Genomic DNA, 13,911 nt, shown 5'->3' with positions numbered 1-13,911 from the left:
AATGCAGGCAATGTTTACAGGCATGATGTAATAGCCACTATAAAATTTTATCTATGTAATACCCACAGAGGGTTCAGTGGTGCAGGTGGTTTTGCAGGCAAAGGTTGAGACAATGATAGAGATGACAAACTGAAGCACAGAAAACACCAGCAACACTCCGCTCATTCCCTTGGCCCACTGCTGAAACAAAGGTCCATTACCAATATACAAAATCCAAAAAGGTCCATTACACAGTCATTACAGCTTGTTTGACTCCATAGTGTTCTCTGTTATAGCGAGTCAGAGTAGAAAGGAATTGCTGACTTTTAGTTTGAAGAAAATCTAGTAAAAATCACTGATACACTGATATAACAAAACATATAACAAAAACTTTTTGTGAGATGTCCAACTTTAACATACATCATAAAAGTTGTAAATGTATGGACCAAAGGCCATATGCAAGGAAAACAGGGTGACTGCTATTCCAGCAGATACAGCACTAATAACATTAAGCACCAGCGAGCTGATCACCTAAAACCACAAAGGCAAAAACCTGGTTGTGTAAAGTATGCTGTTGCAAAGTGGCCAACAGTCAACTGAAATACAAAATATTAAAGTGCATTAAAATGTGGGGGATATTTTTACACAATATTTTGTTCATAATGTTTAACAAAATGGTCAGACCCCATCCACTTGTTTTGGTCTTGTGCTAACTAGCTAGTGCTATTAACATGGTATATTGATAAACTGGCAATGTGGCTTTCAAATCTTCTGAGACAATCCCATCAATTCCACTTCATGGAAAATAAAGTATTGCTTGATTTATCATAGTTTTTTGTGGAACTGTAAGATTGGATAGGAAACATACTTTAAAATGATAATTTATTTTACAATGATTCAAATGTTAATAGAATAGAAGGCATAGAAAATGGAATAATTTCACTGGAGGTACAAAAATAGTCTGGTGTGGCTGAGAAGTTCTAAAACACTGATTTTAAGACAGCTTTCTGCAGAGTGAAAAACCACTCAAAAACATGTATTTATGTGTACATACCACACAGCGATGGGGTTTGTTGCTTGCTGCAACAGTGAGTGAGCCAGAGACAATGTACTGTAAGAGAAAAAAGGTTTAAGTATAAAAGCAGTTGGAAAGTTCTTATTTAGTAATATGTATTCATGCTTAGTCAAAGATATGGAAAAAGCTTACAAACAAAGAGCCCCAAAAAGTGATACCAGTGTAGAGAATGAAGGTAAAATGGTGGACTATCACAATACCAAACAAGATAGTCATTAGTCCAATCATTATTTGGATGGTCTGTGCAGATAAACATTTTGACATAAGTTACATGTTCAATAACAACCAAAAAAATATTGTAGAATATATACTGCAGATAGTGTTTTGAACACAGCGTTTGTATTGAGTTCAAATAAGTTATCATACAAAGCTACAAACTAAAGTATTGTAGGATTTACAAAATGAATTTTTGAATGTTTCTGTAAGAGCCATTCCATGTGAACTCACCTGAATAAAGGTTTGAGCACAAATGTTGGCATAACTACTGTACGTACTTTTTGAGTATATAGCTGTGAATTTTGTGTGTTTGTGTGTCTCATCATATGAACAGATTTTTCATATAAAACACATGCTACAAATATGATATGCTAAAAAGAGAACGTCAATAAATTGTTGCTTAATATGCAAAACATTCTCACCTTGACTACTTTGTATTACTTTCAGTAACTGCTGTTTATGTTGTTTACTGTGTATGACGCAAGTCTTCACACATGTAGGACGTGATACTTGTCTGAAAATTTGCTAGAATATTTATTTTTTATTTCATTTCAAATAGCATTATAAAGTCAGATTTTTTATTTTAAAGAAATAGTTTATATTTATATATATCCCAAGGCCGGTAAAAATCCCTTACACACAGCTACTTAGACTTAAACGCATTTCCAGTGAGAATGAAGACTTCCACCAGAAAAGTATAGAAACGTGAATATCTTCAAAATGTGGGTTTCCTGAGGAAGTCGTAGATGATGCTTTTGCTTGTGCTTTAAGTAACATGTTCAGTAACAACAACCAAAAAAAAATTTTTTAATATGGTAGCTAAGATGCAGCTGTTGTATTGATGTTGAACATGTTTTACAAATCTACAAACTGAACAACAAATGTCACACAAATGTCAGCATAACTACTATGTATTGAGCATATAGTGATATTTTTTTGAGGATAGAATTTGGTTGTGTGTCTCGTCTTTTATATCAAATAAAACACAGGATATGCTACAAAAGAAATGTCAATAAATTATTGTTTAATACGCAAAACGTTCTTATTTTGAATACTTTGTATTACTTTGAGTAATTGCTACGTTTATTTTACTTATGTTTACTGTTTATGGTATTATTGCATTTCAAATAGCATTAGACAATCATTTTTTTAAATTTTAAACATATACTATGTCTGATCTATATAGATTTATTATATTTTTGCCTGTCCCAAGTCCTGGTTCACCCACTCAGACTGGCTATTTGACTGGGGGGTGGAATCCAGAGGACAGGCTGACCGTGGCCCCCAGGGAGTTGCAGAATGCTTTCCATGCTTGCAGGCCTTACACGAGGTTCTTTGTTATAGGCTCAGACCCCACACATGGACACGATCTCTGCATGTCCTGCCCCATCATGGGTCACCAGAAGTGTCACCCAATGAATTCATGGGTGCACATGGCCCCGAAATAAATCCCACCAAGCTTACCTCCAGTTCAGCCACTTGGCCCCCTGGATATATGCCAAGTTCTTGTGGTCTGTTCAGATCAACAATGGATGCTTGGACCCCTCCAGACAGTGTCTCCCATCTTTGGGTGTGAGATTAATGGCCAGAAGCTCCCAGTCTCCCAAATCATAGTTCCTCTCAGTAGGAGAGAGCAGATGAGTATGGTAGGCGCATGGGTGGAGGCTGTGATCGGCTCCCGATTGCTGAGAGAGCACTGCCTCATGCCAATCTCAGAGGCATCAACCTCCAGGATTAACAGGAGCTCAGGGTCAGGAAAATGGAGGAATGGCACAGTTGCTGGTGCAGAGTTTGGCATTGAGGGGCTAAAACACCTTCTGTCCTTGCTCCATCCATTGGAAGTGCCCTGGCTGTTTGTGAGTTAAGGTAGTGATGGGGGCAGTAATAGAGCCAATGCCCTGAACAAACTACCTATAGAAATTTGCAAAGCCCAGGAAGCAATTGTAGAGGCAGACTGAGATTGGGAGATGCCATTCTGCCACTGCATTCAGTTTCAGTCGGGATACATAACTAGGTGACTCTTGGAGACCACAAAGCCCAGAAACTGGACAGTTGTTAAGTGGAAAGTGGACTTTCATATACAAGTCATTCTCCAAGAGTGGTTGGTGGACCTGCCTAACATGCATCACATGATCATTCAGGGTCATAATGTAGATGAGGATGTCATCAAGACAAACAAAGGCATATTGCTGGATGGCCTCCCACAAGACCTCATTAATGAGGCATTGGAAGACAGCCAGGGCAGTCATTAAACCAAAGGGCATAACCTGATATTCATACAGGCTCATGGGCATACCCGGATGAGGTGGTAGGCACTGCACATGTACAGTTTGATAAAAATGGTACACTGTGCCATGTAAGGTCTCCAGACCTGTATCAGCTGCTAATGTAGGGCACAAGCAGGAATCCCTGCAATGCAGCCCCCACTGCCTTGGAGAGCAAATCAGTGTGCGGTTTGTGGCATTGAAGCCAAGAGAACCCCAGGATGATCTAGCGGGTTGGAATCAGAGTCAGGAAAAAGGACAGGGTCTCCTCATGTTGGCCCAGCCACAACAGGATTAGCTGGCTGTGCCAGATCACTGACCCAGAAATCAAAGGCTTCCTGTCGACCACTGTAAATGGCAATGGCCTCAGTGGGCAGCCCCAGGGATTTGGCTAGCCTCACATCCATGAAAGTCCCCACAACCTGAGTCCACTAGGTTGCAAAACCATCACTCTTTTGACCGGGACACCCAGAACAATTCAGTGTAAAGAAACAACCCAGAGACCCTGGGAGGTGGCAGGCCTTCCCTTTTCCCGATCAGCAGGGACACTTCTTCCTGGAGTCCATTACTACTGAAGCCTTACTGCGACAGGGCAGCAAGGCTGTCAAGGCGATCGGGGGTGAGGCACCCCAACAGACTAGCAGATAATCTAGGAGGGAGGGACCGCCTAGATGGCTCCAAGTGCAGATGAGAGGGTGCATGGAAAGAGGAGTGGAGAAGAGTGGCATAAGCCAATCAAAAGATGTAAACAGTACATGAAGGGCATAGAACTGAAAGAGTGGGGGTACTAGCGCACCCAGCTCTGCCTGCTACATTCCTGGGAAGCTAAAACAAAGTCCAGGAGAGGGGAAGGGGAATGCTTGGTGCTGACTGGGATGAGGCACACATGACTAGCCCATGATTGAACCAGGGTCCGCACTAGTCAAAAACCTCCACCTCACACACCTCCCTACCCAAGGAACACTTCCCAAGGAAATACCAATAACTGGCAAGATTACCACATGTATGTCACACCAAAGCTTTGCAAAGGGAGATCAGTCTAACAAACCCTGATTTTGGTGGCTGCTAACTGGCATTGCGAGCCACCTGTTACGGTTTATTTTTACATTGTTATCTACACACACATTTTCATATTTCTTGGAGGGGGGACCCCCCCCCCCCCCCCAAAGTTATGTGTTCATGATACTACAATAAATATTTTGAGACTGATCAAACATTTTGGTTTTAAGAAAAAAACTTGTTTCTGCTGCTGCTGCTGTTGCTGTTGCCCAAGAGACCCACTGACTTAAGTATGCAAGATCTGTCATGGTTTGCCATATATATATATATATATGGTCTTTGCAAGTACCTAACCCCAATCATTTTAAAAATAATAATTTTGGCTACCTCTTACAGCTAAAAGAAATCCCATCAAACTGTTAAAATGCAACATCACAAGAATGCTGTGTGTGGGAATTATTGAGAAGGAGGATTTCACTCACTTCCAAACACACCAAAAAAAACAACCTATGCCTATGGTTTATATTATACTTTCTTACATTGACCCTTTTGGCTCTTTGACAGTTTTGTTAAGATTTGCACTGGAATTCGTGTTTGTAGAGTTTCTGGGCCAAGTACTGCAGGGCACAGGGCAGGACGTACAGACTTCCTTAACAGTGCAGAACATTTATTAACATTAAAGACAAAGGTGGCATTCACATACAACATTTACAATGAACATGACTATACAATTAACATTAAATTGAGAACACATACACTTTGACACGGGACTATACAAACTAACGTTACAGCTACAAAGATCTAATTGAACACAAACGTTGTGACAATGACCAACACCAGTGCACACACCTGACAGGGGTTTAAACAGATAAACACCAGTAAACCCTGAGCAGGTGTGTTAAATCTCAGAGGGTGTGGTTACAAAACACATGTGAATCCCCCGCACGTGGCGACCCGAACCACGTGACTCGTGGGGGGAGGAGCGTTCCGTGACAGTGTTGAAAGCTCAGTAGAATCCAAGCCAGATGAACAGGATAACTAATCTGTCATGAACGTAGGCTATCAAGAATTAATCAATGAAAGCATTTTGTAGTGCACTTCCAAAGCAAACTCTAGAAAATCAGCTGTTTAATAATTCAAGTTACTGAAGGCATTATTAATGCTTTACTTACTCCTAATGCCTTTGGTTCTCCTTTCAGAAATTTCAGAAATGGACCTAGACCAGCCATGCTTTCTGTTCCAGTTGGTGCCGTTGGTTGGGAAATGACATGAGTCACAATGGTGTAGCCATTCCCCATGTTCTGCATTGGTACAGCGGTGCTGGACATTTTGAATGCAGGTTATGTTGTTCACCTATGAAAAACCACACACCCACTATATTGTTAAAAGGATACAATCAAAGGTTTCGTTTTCTCCGCCCCTCGCTTGAACACAATGATTCCTGCAAGCAAACACTTCAACCTCTCTTTGAAATATTTCCTGTTATTCTGCCTCAAGCAGAGTAACAACTTCCTGTACAGGTCTTTCAAGGGATGTAATTTTAGTTGTGGATTTTCCTTTTTATCGTATGTGGTGTCACTAACTAGCCATCTTACTTTTCTGACCCTACCATCTGAACCTGGGTAGACGTCTGTGATTCTGGCTAGCTTCCATTCATTGCATTGTTGATTGAAGTCTTTCTTTGTAGTTTTCTTGACATTGATTTTGCTTGGCTTGTGCTAGTCTTTGCTCTTCTTTGGTTTGCTCCTCATGCAGCTTGCGGTACGTATCGCAAACTGTTGCAGCACTTTGAGTGGTGAGACAACCAAAACATAGCCTTTCAGCTTGAACAAATTTGATTCTGTCTGAAACTGCTTTCTCCATGAACTTCTTGCAAAGTGCAAAGTATGTTCAGTATTCTTAGAAAAAATGCATGTTATAACAGTCTTCTCCAATTTTGCTCCAATGCTTTGATGTCTTTGGCATTTTGCTTTTCCACCATGTTTCAGTGACTGCAGCAATGTAACAGGGTAGCAGGCAATTTTTATTTCCTTTGCCAGAAATTTGACAAATTGGCTGAAGGAGGGGAACTGGGTATTCTCTTCTTCTACTTCAATAACCTTTCAGTTGCATCTCACTGTTAGCAAATCCAGTAACTTCAAAATAATTCTTTTCCTGTTTTCATTAGGCATTAAAAATGTAATACCTTGATGTGGTTCATAGCAGCCTCAAAACTACAAAGAAAATCAACAAATTCTCTGAGTGTAAAGCTGTCCTTAGCTCCAACCTTGAGCCATGCCTGAAGCTTGTCTCTGTGCACCTTTTACACTATAAATTTGTTTCCATATCTCTCCTCCAAAATTTCAAAAACAGTAAAATAGGCAGACTCTGTAAGAAATAGCCATCAAGTGCTTTTTTGGCTTGCCCGTTTACATATCTATGGAGATAATATATCTTTTTGTCTTGAATGTTCTTCTGGTCAATCAATGTTTCAAAGGAGAGTTACCATAGGTATTTTATAGAGTCCATACTGAATGCTGACAGTTCAGGAATTATCTTGACACTTAAAGCTCCTACCAGCACCTTAAGAAGCTCTGCTGTACTTTCATTTGAAAAGGTGGCCACAGCTTGCGGTGTGTGAGTCATACACTGGGACACAGGACTTGTGGGAACAGGCACTTGGTCATCTCCTACCACATCTTTTGGGTTTGTCCTTCCATTCTTCTTCTATGGTCTTCACTTGATCATATACCAGCATTCTTGCTCATGCTGCATTGAGACCTTTCACTGCCTCCAAATGCTGAATCTTTCTCCAATTTTCTTCCAGAGTCCTTTGTAGGGCCATATGCTCTTCTTCCATCTGAGCTTTAATTTAGCTTCCCATTCCTCTCATTTTGTTTCACCTCTTCTTCTTCTTGTTCTAAACAATGCCTTATGGCTGCTGCCTCTTCTTCAGCTATCCTCCTTTTAGCTTCTGCTTCTAGGCACTGTATTTTCATCTATTCTCTTTCTTATTCTTGCAACACTTTCAGAACAGCTTGGCTTGGAGCAGCTCCAGTGGCAGCTTCTTGCCATTTTACAGAAGATCTACTTCAGTGCTCTGAGATGGCTCTCAAGATAGAAGTGACCAAACCTGATTTACAGGTGCTTGGGTGAAAGAGAGAGCCTGCTTCTGGCCTGTCTTGCACTTCTCTTCCTGGTACCCTTCCATCTAGTGGACTTGAAGCTCTGGTTACAATGAACTTATAAATCTCTACACACAAATCCACTCTGTGACCCATAATTCCTGGTCTGGAATTAAGACTTTAATTTCATTATAAACACACTGGACATCTGCAATTATATCACTAAGCAAATCTTCAGACATGGGCTCTGTTGAATGTGATAAGGACTAAATAATACTTAAGAACGCATGAGACATCAAACAGTAAATGGCATTGACTTGTTATTTCCCAACACACTTTAAATTACCCTCTAACTTAGGTACCTTAAGGGGTCTATAAATGGTAAGATTCAATTAATTTACATGAACAAACAAGTCAAAACATTTACCCTATACACCAAAGATGTTATCATTCACAGTAAATGTCTTTGGCAAACTGTTACAAAGCCCGTCCAAGTTCTTCATGGTCTTATCTTGAAAATGTTGCACTTTAAAACTGTGTGCTTCCTTATGTGTGTGTATAGTGTGTGGTTTTGACTCCTCTATCAGTCCCTCAGTGTCAGCTCTGTACATCGTGAAGAGTTTTCAATGTAATTCCCTTGAAGCACAGGGGAACAAAAGTGGCTCTCATTACTGGTTTATTCGAGGCTTCTTTCTCCAAATATACTGTGAAAACTAAAAGTGTTGACAAGTACAGACATAATATAAAACATGCATTTAGCACTTACATAAAACAATAGCATCACAGCATGTGAAAAATTATTTTACTAAAGTAAAATAGACAGACAAAATACCTTGTTGGCTGCATACTATGCTGAGGGGAAATGTCTTTAATCATCAAACGAAGAAACCTTAACTGAAACATAGACAATGCTCACTGCCATCTTGCAGATGGCCGCCAAAACAACAAAAAAAAAAAACCTTCTCAATGAGGCTTGCACATACCTTTAAAATAATAGTCTTTTTTACTTATGGAATATAAAATTGTGACATAAGTGGCAGAGAGGAAGCGAGAGGCGAAGTTCCATCAACAGGTTCTTTATTATTCATTTTATCCAAAGCAGCGATGACGAGTCTAGTGGCTTTTCAGGAGCGGAGTAGCGTCTCTCCAGTAGGCTCGTATGGTCTTGCCCGCTAATGTGCAGCACTGTCCCTCCGAACCTGTGGACGTATAAATGTATGCATAATTTTTAACGAGACTCGGGTGTCTCCTGTCAGAAGACAGGTGATAGCGAGTGGGGAAGGTGAGTGGTACGGTCCTGGTCTGGCGGTGGCGTGTCCCCCCCTGTAGGGGAACGGTCAACCGTGACAAAAATAATTCTAATATTGCAACAAATATTTTCCTAAATTATGTAACTTAGTTAAAATGTATAATTATAATGCAAGTTATAAATTATAACTTACATGCTACACAATGCAGTTACACTGGTGACTGTAAAGAGCCAGACCATTTCCCATAATTGCCCAAACGTCTTGCCCAAATAATTCATAGTTCAGACATTGGTTTTGGCATTATTCATTTCAAAATGTAATTGGTAACCTATTCTAATGAATAGAGAAAGGTATTACTGAAGGCTTGACCACCTCCAAATAGGAGGGGGGGGGGGTATAACTCCAAATGGGACAGGCCTAACTCGGAGCAGAGCGCTTTGCTATAGGTTGTTAAGAAGGTGCCTGAGAACAGTTTTTTGTTAATCTGGATTTGGTGGTTTCATTTTTGTTTTGTACAGTCAACCCATGGAGAAAGTTTAGTCTCATGTAATACCTTTTATGTTAACCATTTAAAGACCTAGTGAAGAAACTCATCCTTGAAATCAGCTGGGCTATCACCATTTGTATCTGAACAACTCTGGTGACAATGTAATTATTCAACACTGTCACTTGGAATGTGCCAGTATTGCTGTTTCGACACTGGTGCTGTGTTTTTGTCCAATACTGAAGCTATCAACGCAGAAAAAGCACATTTTCAGATATCTGATGTGAAGTGCCATTTATATAAGCTATCCCAAGGTTTTTGCCTCATGTTTTTGCTGTGACAAATATATGGTTGATAGGAGCCCCTCTCTCTCACACATTCTCTTTACTGGAAAATGGCAGCCCCTCACCTCTCCACTTCAGCACACAGTTTGCACTCAAAAAGGAGGCCAACATTTCGCCCTGATCATGGTTTTGCAGCTAAAATTATAATAGTGATGACAGAACTTGAGACATCAAAACTGGTCAAAAGAGGAGGCAAAAGGGAGATGGTTTTTGTCTCTTTTTTTTAAGAGGGGAATGACATCCCCTCACAAATCACCCCATTTATAAAAATGTTGCTTAGATTAAAAGCCTAATATTTCTCTGCATTGGAATTACAAGTAAAAGCCAAAGAGTAGCCGATAGTCCATTTTCATATGTTTGCAATAAGCCAATAACAAAGCATTTAATAGAAGGCAATGTCGATTGGCACCAATGCTGACCACTGTAGAGTTAAGTTTGAATTTGGCCCAGTGATGTGTTCTTAAAATTACTGACACCCCTTTGCCCACAGCTTCATTAGGGGCGGGGTGGGGAAGTCATCCGTTATAGGAACAAAATTCATAATACAAAACATTTTGGGAGACTGAACTATGGAAGTCAGCACTCACCGTTACCTCAAAATAAACAGACATTCCCTGCAGGAAGTCAGTAAATCTTATACCCATTCAAGCTGTCACTGTGGAAACATTTAATTTTGTCCTCAGCTCACCACACCCTCGCATTACTTCGGAAATCCGTGGCGTTATCCCCATTCCCATGCAGCTGTGTAGTACCATGAGTCTTCCAACCATATACAGGACACCCACAAGTAATAGTTCTGTTAGCCTACTGCTTTAAGTGAAACAGCAAAAACATTTTTAGCATGTAAAACCAAAAGGTCACAGTGTACATGACCTGCATGCAAACCACCATTGATCGGCGTAGACGATTTACATTACAGTAAGAGCTAGATGAAGTAAGTCATAATATAGTTAACATTTATTTTCATTGAATTTACCATGGGGAACATGGTCACAAGAGTGTAATTATGTTGTTCTTGGACTGCAGTTTGGTTTCTACCGTTAGTCCAAATATTTACATTTCACTGTCACAATCCAGAGATAGGAAGACCGTCAGTCACATGGAGTGTTTCCTAGAAATGACACAGTTCACCCCTTACCAGAAGCAGGTGTTCTCATCATCAAATCCCAATGTGCGTTTCATGCCTTTGCATCAGAAGAGCCGTCGCTGAGAAACGCGAGTGTCGGTCCATGAACTACAAAGTCTGTAGAGGTTTGCCTGGAAGGTTTGCTACCTGTAAACTAACCAATCATATTAAGTTAATTGGGAAATGTCTGCAGCAAGTAGCAACAAAGATTAAATATTTACAATATTACTTCCAATACCAATAACTTTGGTCTTGAAACTTGAGGCAGTGGTTAATATCTGGGTGAGGCTCAGTATAGACTACCTCAAGAGGCTTCACAGGAATTTGAGCAGTTTAGCTTGCCAAACCAAACAAGAGAAAGAAACCTGAGATTTGTTTTTTTAAATAAACACTGTTGGTTAAAGAAAGGAAAGTTGTTAGCACAGACAGTTCAGTCACATAAAAATCTCAGTTTATCATTTCCTGATTTTATAGAGTAATTCAAAGTAGTAACAAATCTGAAGAAAAAGATTCAAGGAACCCAAAGATATTTATTGTACTTACTCATGTATTTATTTTAATGTGAATTGCAGTTATTGGGTATAATGCATTAAATGTTAAAATGAAATAAAAAAAAAAATTTTTTTAAAGTTAACACTAAAAACTTAAATGCTTTGGCCGACACTAAACACACACAGTCCCACCCACCCTCCTCCAGATCGTCAATCACCAGTCCCTCCACCAATCACAACACCACTTCCAAGTTCACAATCACCCATCACCACGCTCACCTTCATTCCAGCTTCTCTATTTAAGACCACGGAACCATCTTGTCAGTGCATCACATCGACCTTCTCCTGTATGAGAACACATACTATTTAGATTATTCAGACTCTTGCTCGCCTTTGTTTCCCTTTCGTTTCTTCTCCGTTACATGTTTGTCCCCAGTTCGCGCCTGTATTAATACTTTAATGAAAACTCAATAAAGTTAATTTCACACCTCACCCCTTTTGCTCGACAATGTTACATTTCAACTTTAACGGTGGCGCGACTCTACACTTAACAAAGCTAACTAACATGCAACGGAAGACGATACAAACAGGCATAACAGCTACACAAACGTCTTACAGGGCGACAATGGCCAACGGGGAGCATACACTGACGGGTTTATGTAGACAGAATAACATTTAGCATTCATCCCTATCCAGGTGCACGCAATCCCCGGGGGGCGTGGTTACAAATGACACATGCGAATTCCCCTGCACGCGGCGGACCATACCACGTGACTCGTGGGGGCGGAGCGTTCCGTGACAAACTAACTAATTCTTAATTTGTTCTTGCTTAAATGATACATTGATTAAAATATCTTACTTTAGTCAGACTGACACATTCATTTACATTTGCATTTACATTCAGGGAATTTCACAGATATTCTTATCCAGAATGACTTACAAAAGTGCTTTAGTTGTCTACTCAGAAAAGTATGCTTAGTTAGTTCAAATAAGTGAGTCCAAAAATACACTTTAACTGAGATACTGGCAGGAAAAAAAAAAAACATCACTGCTGAAACCTAGATTGAGGATACAGTACAATGCTATAACATACAAAACAATTTTAATACAATTACTAGACACAACAGTTCAAGTAGAAATATAAACTCCTTATACAAGTGCATGATTTAGTTACATTTAGTTGCATTTCAAAGAAATGAGTCTACATTTGGCATCTGAAGAGGTATGCCTTAGTAGGAGTAGTATTTTAAGTTTTCAAGTGTTTCTATAAGTTCTATTTTTGATTTTCTGGACCTGCTTTACAGATGCTACGATCATGTTCATCCCTTAGCAACTCAACTGCTGAGTGGACTGGTGACTATAGACAGCCAAACCATTTCCCATAATTTTTATAATTTCTTGCCCAAATAGTTCTGACAAAATTTGAAAGTTTAAATTGGATTCGTGGGCACATGAAACTTGAATTTATATGTTTGTTTTACATTGCTAACTTCCTAGATCTTAAAATGCATAGTAAAACCCAGGAGAAATAATGCTGTTCTGCTTTTCACCTTTTTACTGGACTATTTTGTGAAACATTGTCCTGTTGGCATAACACAGCCTGAAGCAAACTCTTTGGTTGTTTACCAGCCTGGTTGCCCACATGACAAAGCTAAAACAAAACATGGTCAAATTTGTTCATCATAAATCTGGAAGTACCCATTCTACTGACAACCATGGATTGCCACCATCTTCCCACTGGCTTTACTTCTTTCTCATTAGTCATGATTTCTCACAGAAGTTCCTGTTCCCGAAAAGATATTTTATAGGTCAGTATTATCATTGTTCTGATCCCTGTTCCTTGCAACTCATCAAATGCTCTCTCATAAATAGTAGCAGTAGTTTGGAAAATTCATCCATTTGTAAGTGCAATAAATTTGTAACTAATTTGTATTACTTGTTATAATCTTTAAAAATGTGATGAAGAAGGGCATCATACTGCCTTCCGGTCCCGTAGTTCAGAGGTTTGTGCATTTATTGCGATGGTGCTGGTCACGTTCTGTGTGACTGTCAGGACTGTCCAACACAGTGAGTATTCCCAGAAAGTGGTTGGTATCAAAGTCTTTCTTTCTGCCTGTCACCTTGTACTTCCCTCAAACTTTCTTTGTTGTTTCAGCCTTAATCGATTCCAGAGCTGTGTATAACTGTGTGTAACTTCACACCATTTTCCAATTTGCCCTCTTAAAACCTTTTAAAGTTTAAAGGGGGCATATTCTGCACATTTTCAATGTTCATAATTTAATTCGGGGGGGGGGTCTACTAGAATAGATGCTTCAATGTTCCAAAAGCACATTATTTTTCTAATAATGTACATCTTTTCACCCTCTGAAACGTTATTAGAGTTTCTATGTTTTAAAGCTTCCTGAGCAACTGTAAACACCAATTTGTTTGAAACACATACACACACACACTAACACACACACTCATAATAATTCACATAGAATGGTTTTGGAATACATACTCTCTAAACTTTGAAATGATTAAGTTTTAGAAGAATGCTTTTTTACTCCTGCCACCATCCCCTTCTCTGGAGGACCTGT

At 39.6% G+C, this 13,911-nt stretch overlaps 1 protein-coding gene and 1 long non-coding RNA gene across 3 annotated transcripts; both read right to left on the bottom strand.

The window, feature by feature from the left end:
• Positions 1–331: 331 nt before the first annotated feature.
• LOC113584096 (membrane-spanning 4-domains subfamily A member 8-like) lies at positions 332–5,900 on the bottom strand. The gene is made up of 4 exons (XM_035524946.1): positions 5,706–5,900; positions 1,187–1,294; positions 1,034–1,090; positions 332–510 (listed from the first exon to the last, which is right to left on the bottom strand). The coding sequence occupies exons 1-4, from the start codon at positions 5,859–5,861 to the stop codon at positions 391–393; spliced, it is 441 nt and encodes a 146-aa protein (XP_035380839.1). The 5' UTR covers positions 5,862–5,900; the 3' UTR covers positions 332–390.
• A 2,210-nt stretch (positions 5,901–8,110) lies between these two features.
• On the bottom strand, positions 8,111–11,802 carry LOC113584061. 2 transcript variants are annotated; one of them, XR_003411375.2, is made up of 3 exons: positions 11,612–11,802; positions 10,854–10,995; positions 8,111–8,836 (listed from the first exon to the last, which is right to left on the bottom strand). It is a non-coding gene; the product is annotated as an uncharacterized LOC113584061 (long non-coding RNA). The 2 variants fall into 2 exon arrangements; XR_003411374.2 differs by lacking the exon at positions 11,612–11,802 and adding an exon at positions 11,080–11,124.
• Positions 11,803–13,911: the final 2,109 nt, after the last annotated feature.

The sequence above is a fragment of the Electrophorus electricus genome, chromosome 1 (assembly GCF_013358815.1).
Source record: "Electrophorus electricus isolate fEleEle1 chromosome 1, fEleEle1.pri, whole genome shotgun sequence".
In the NCBI taxonomy this organism is placed as follows: Eukaryota; Metazoa; Chordata; class Actinopteri; order Gymnotiformes; family Gymnotidae; genus Electrophorus; species Electrophorus electricus.
The sequence above is the reverse complement of the archived record's forward strand: the minus strand, read 5'-3'. Positions and strand labels throughout refer to the sequence as shown.

Excerpts from the sequence above, each read along its gene's own strand:
- LOC113584096 (XM_035524946.1), bottom strand. The coding sequence starts at position 5,861 with ATGTCCAGCACCGCTGTACCAATGCAGAACATGGGGAATGGCTACACC. Across the intron at positions 1,091-1,186 it reads CTTTTTGGGGCTCTTTGTTT|TACATTGTCTCTGGCTCACT; the intron begins GTAAGCTTTTTC and ends TTTCTCTTACAG. Across the intron at positions 511-1,033 it reads ACAAACCCCATCGCTGTGTG|GTGATCAGCTCGCTGGTGCT; the intron begins GTATGTACACAT and ends TTGTGGTTTTAG.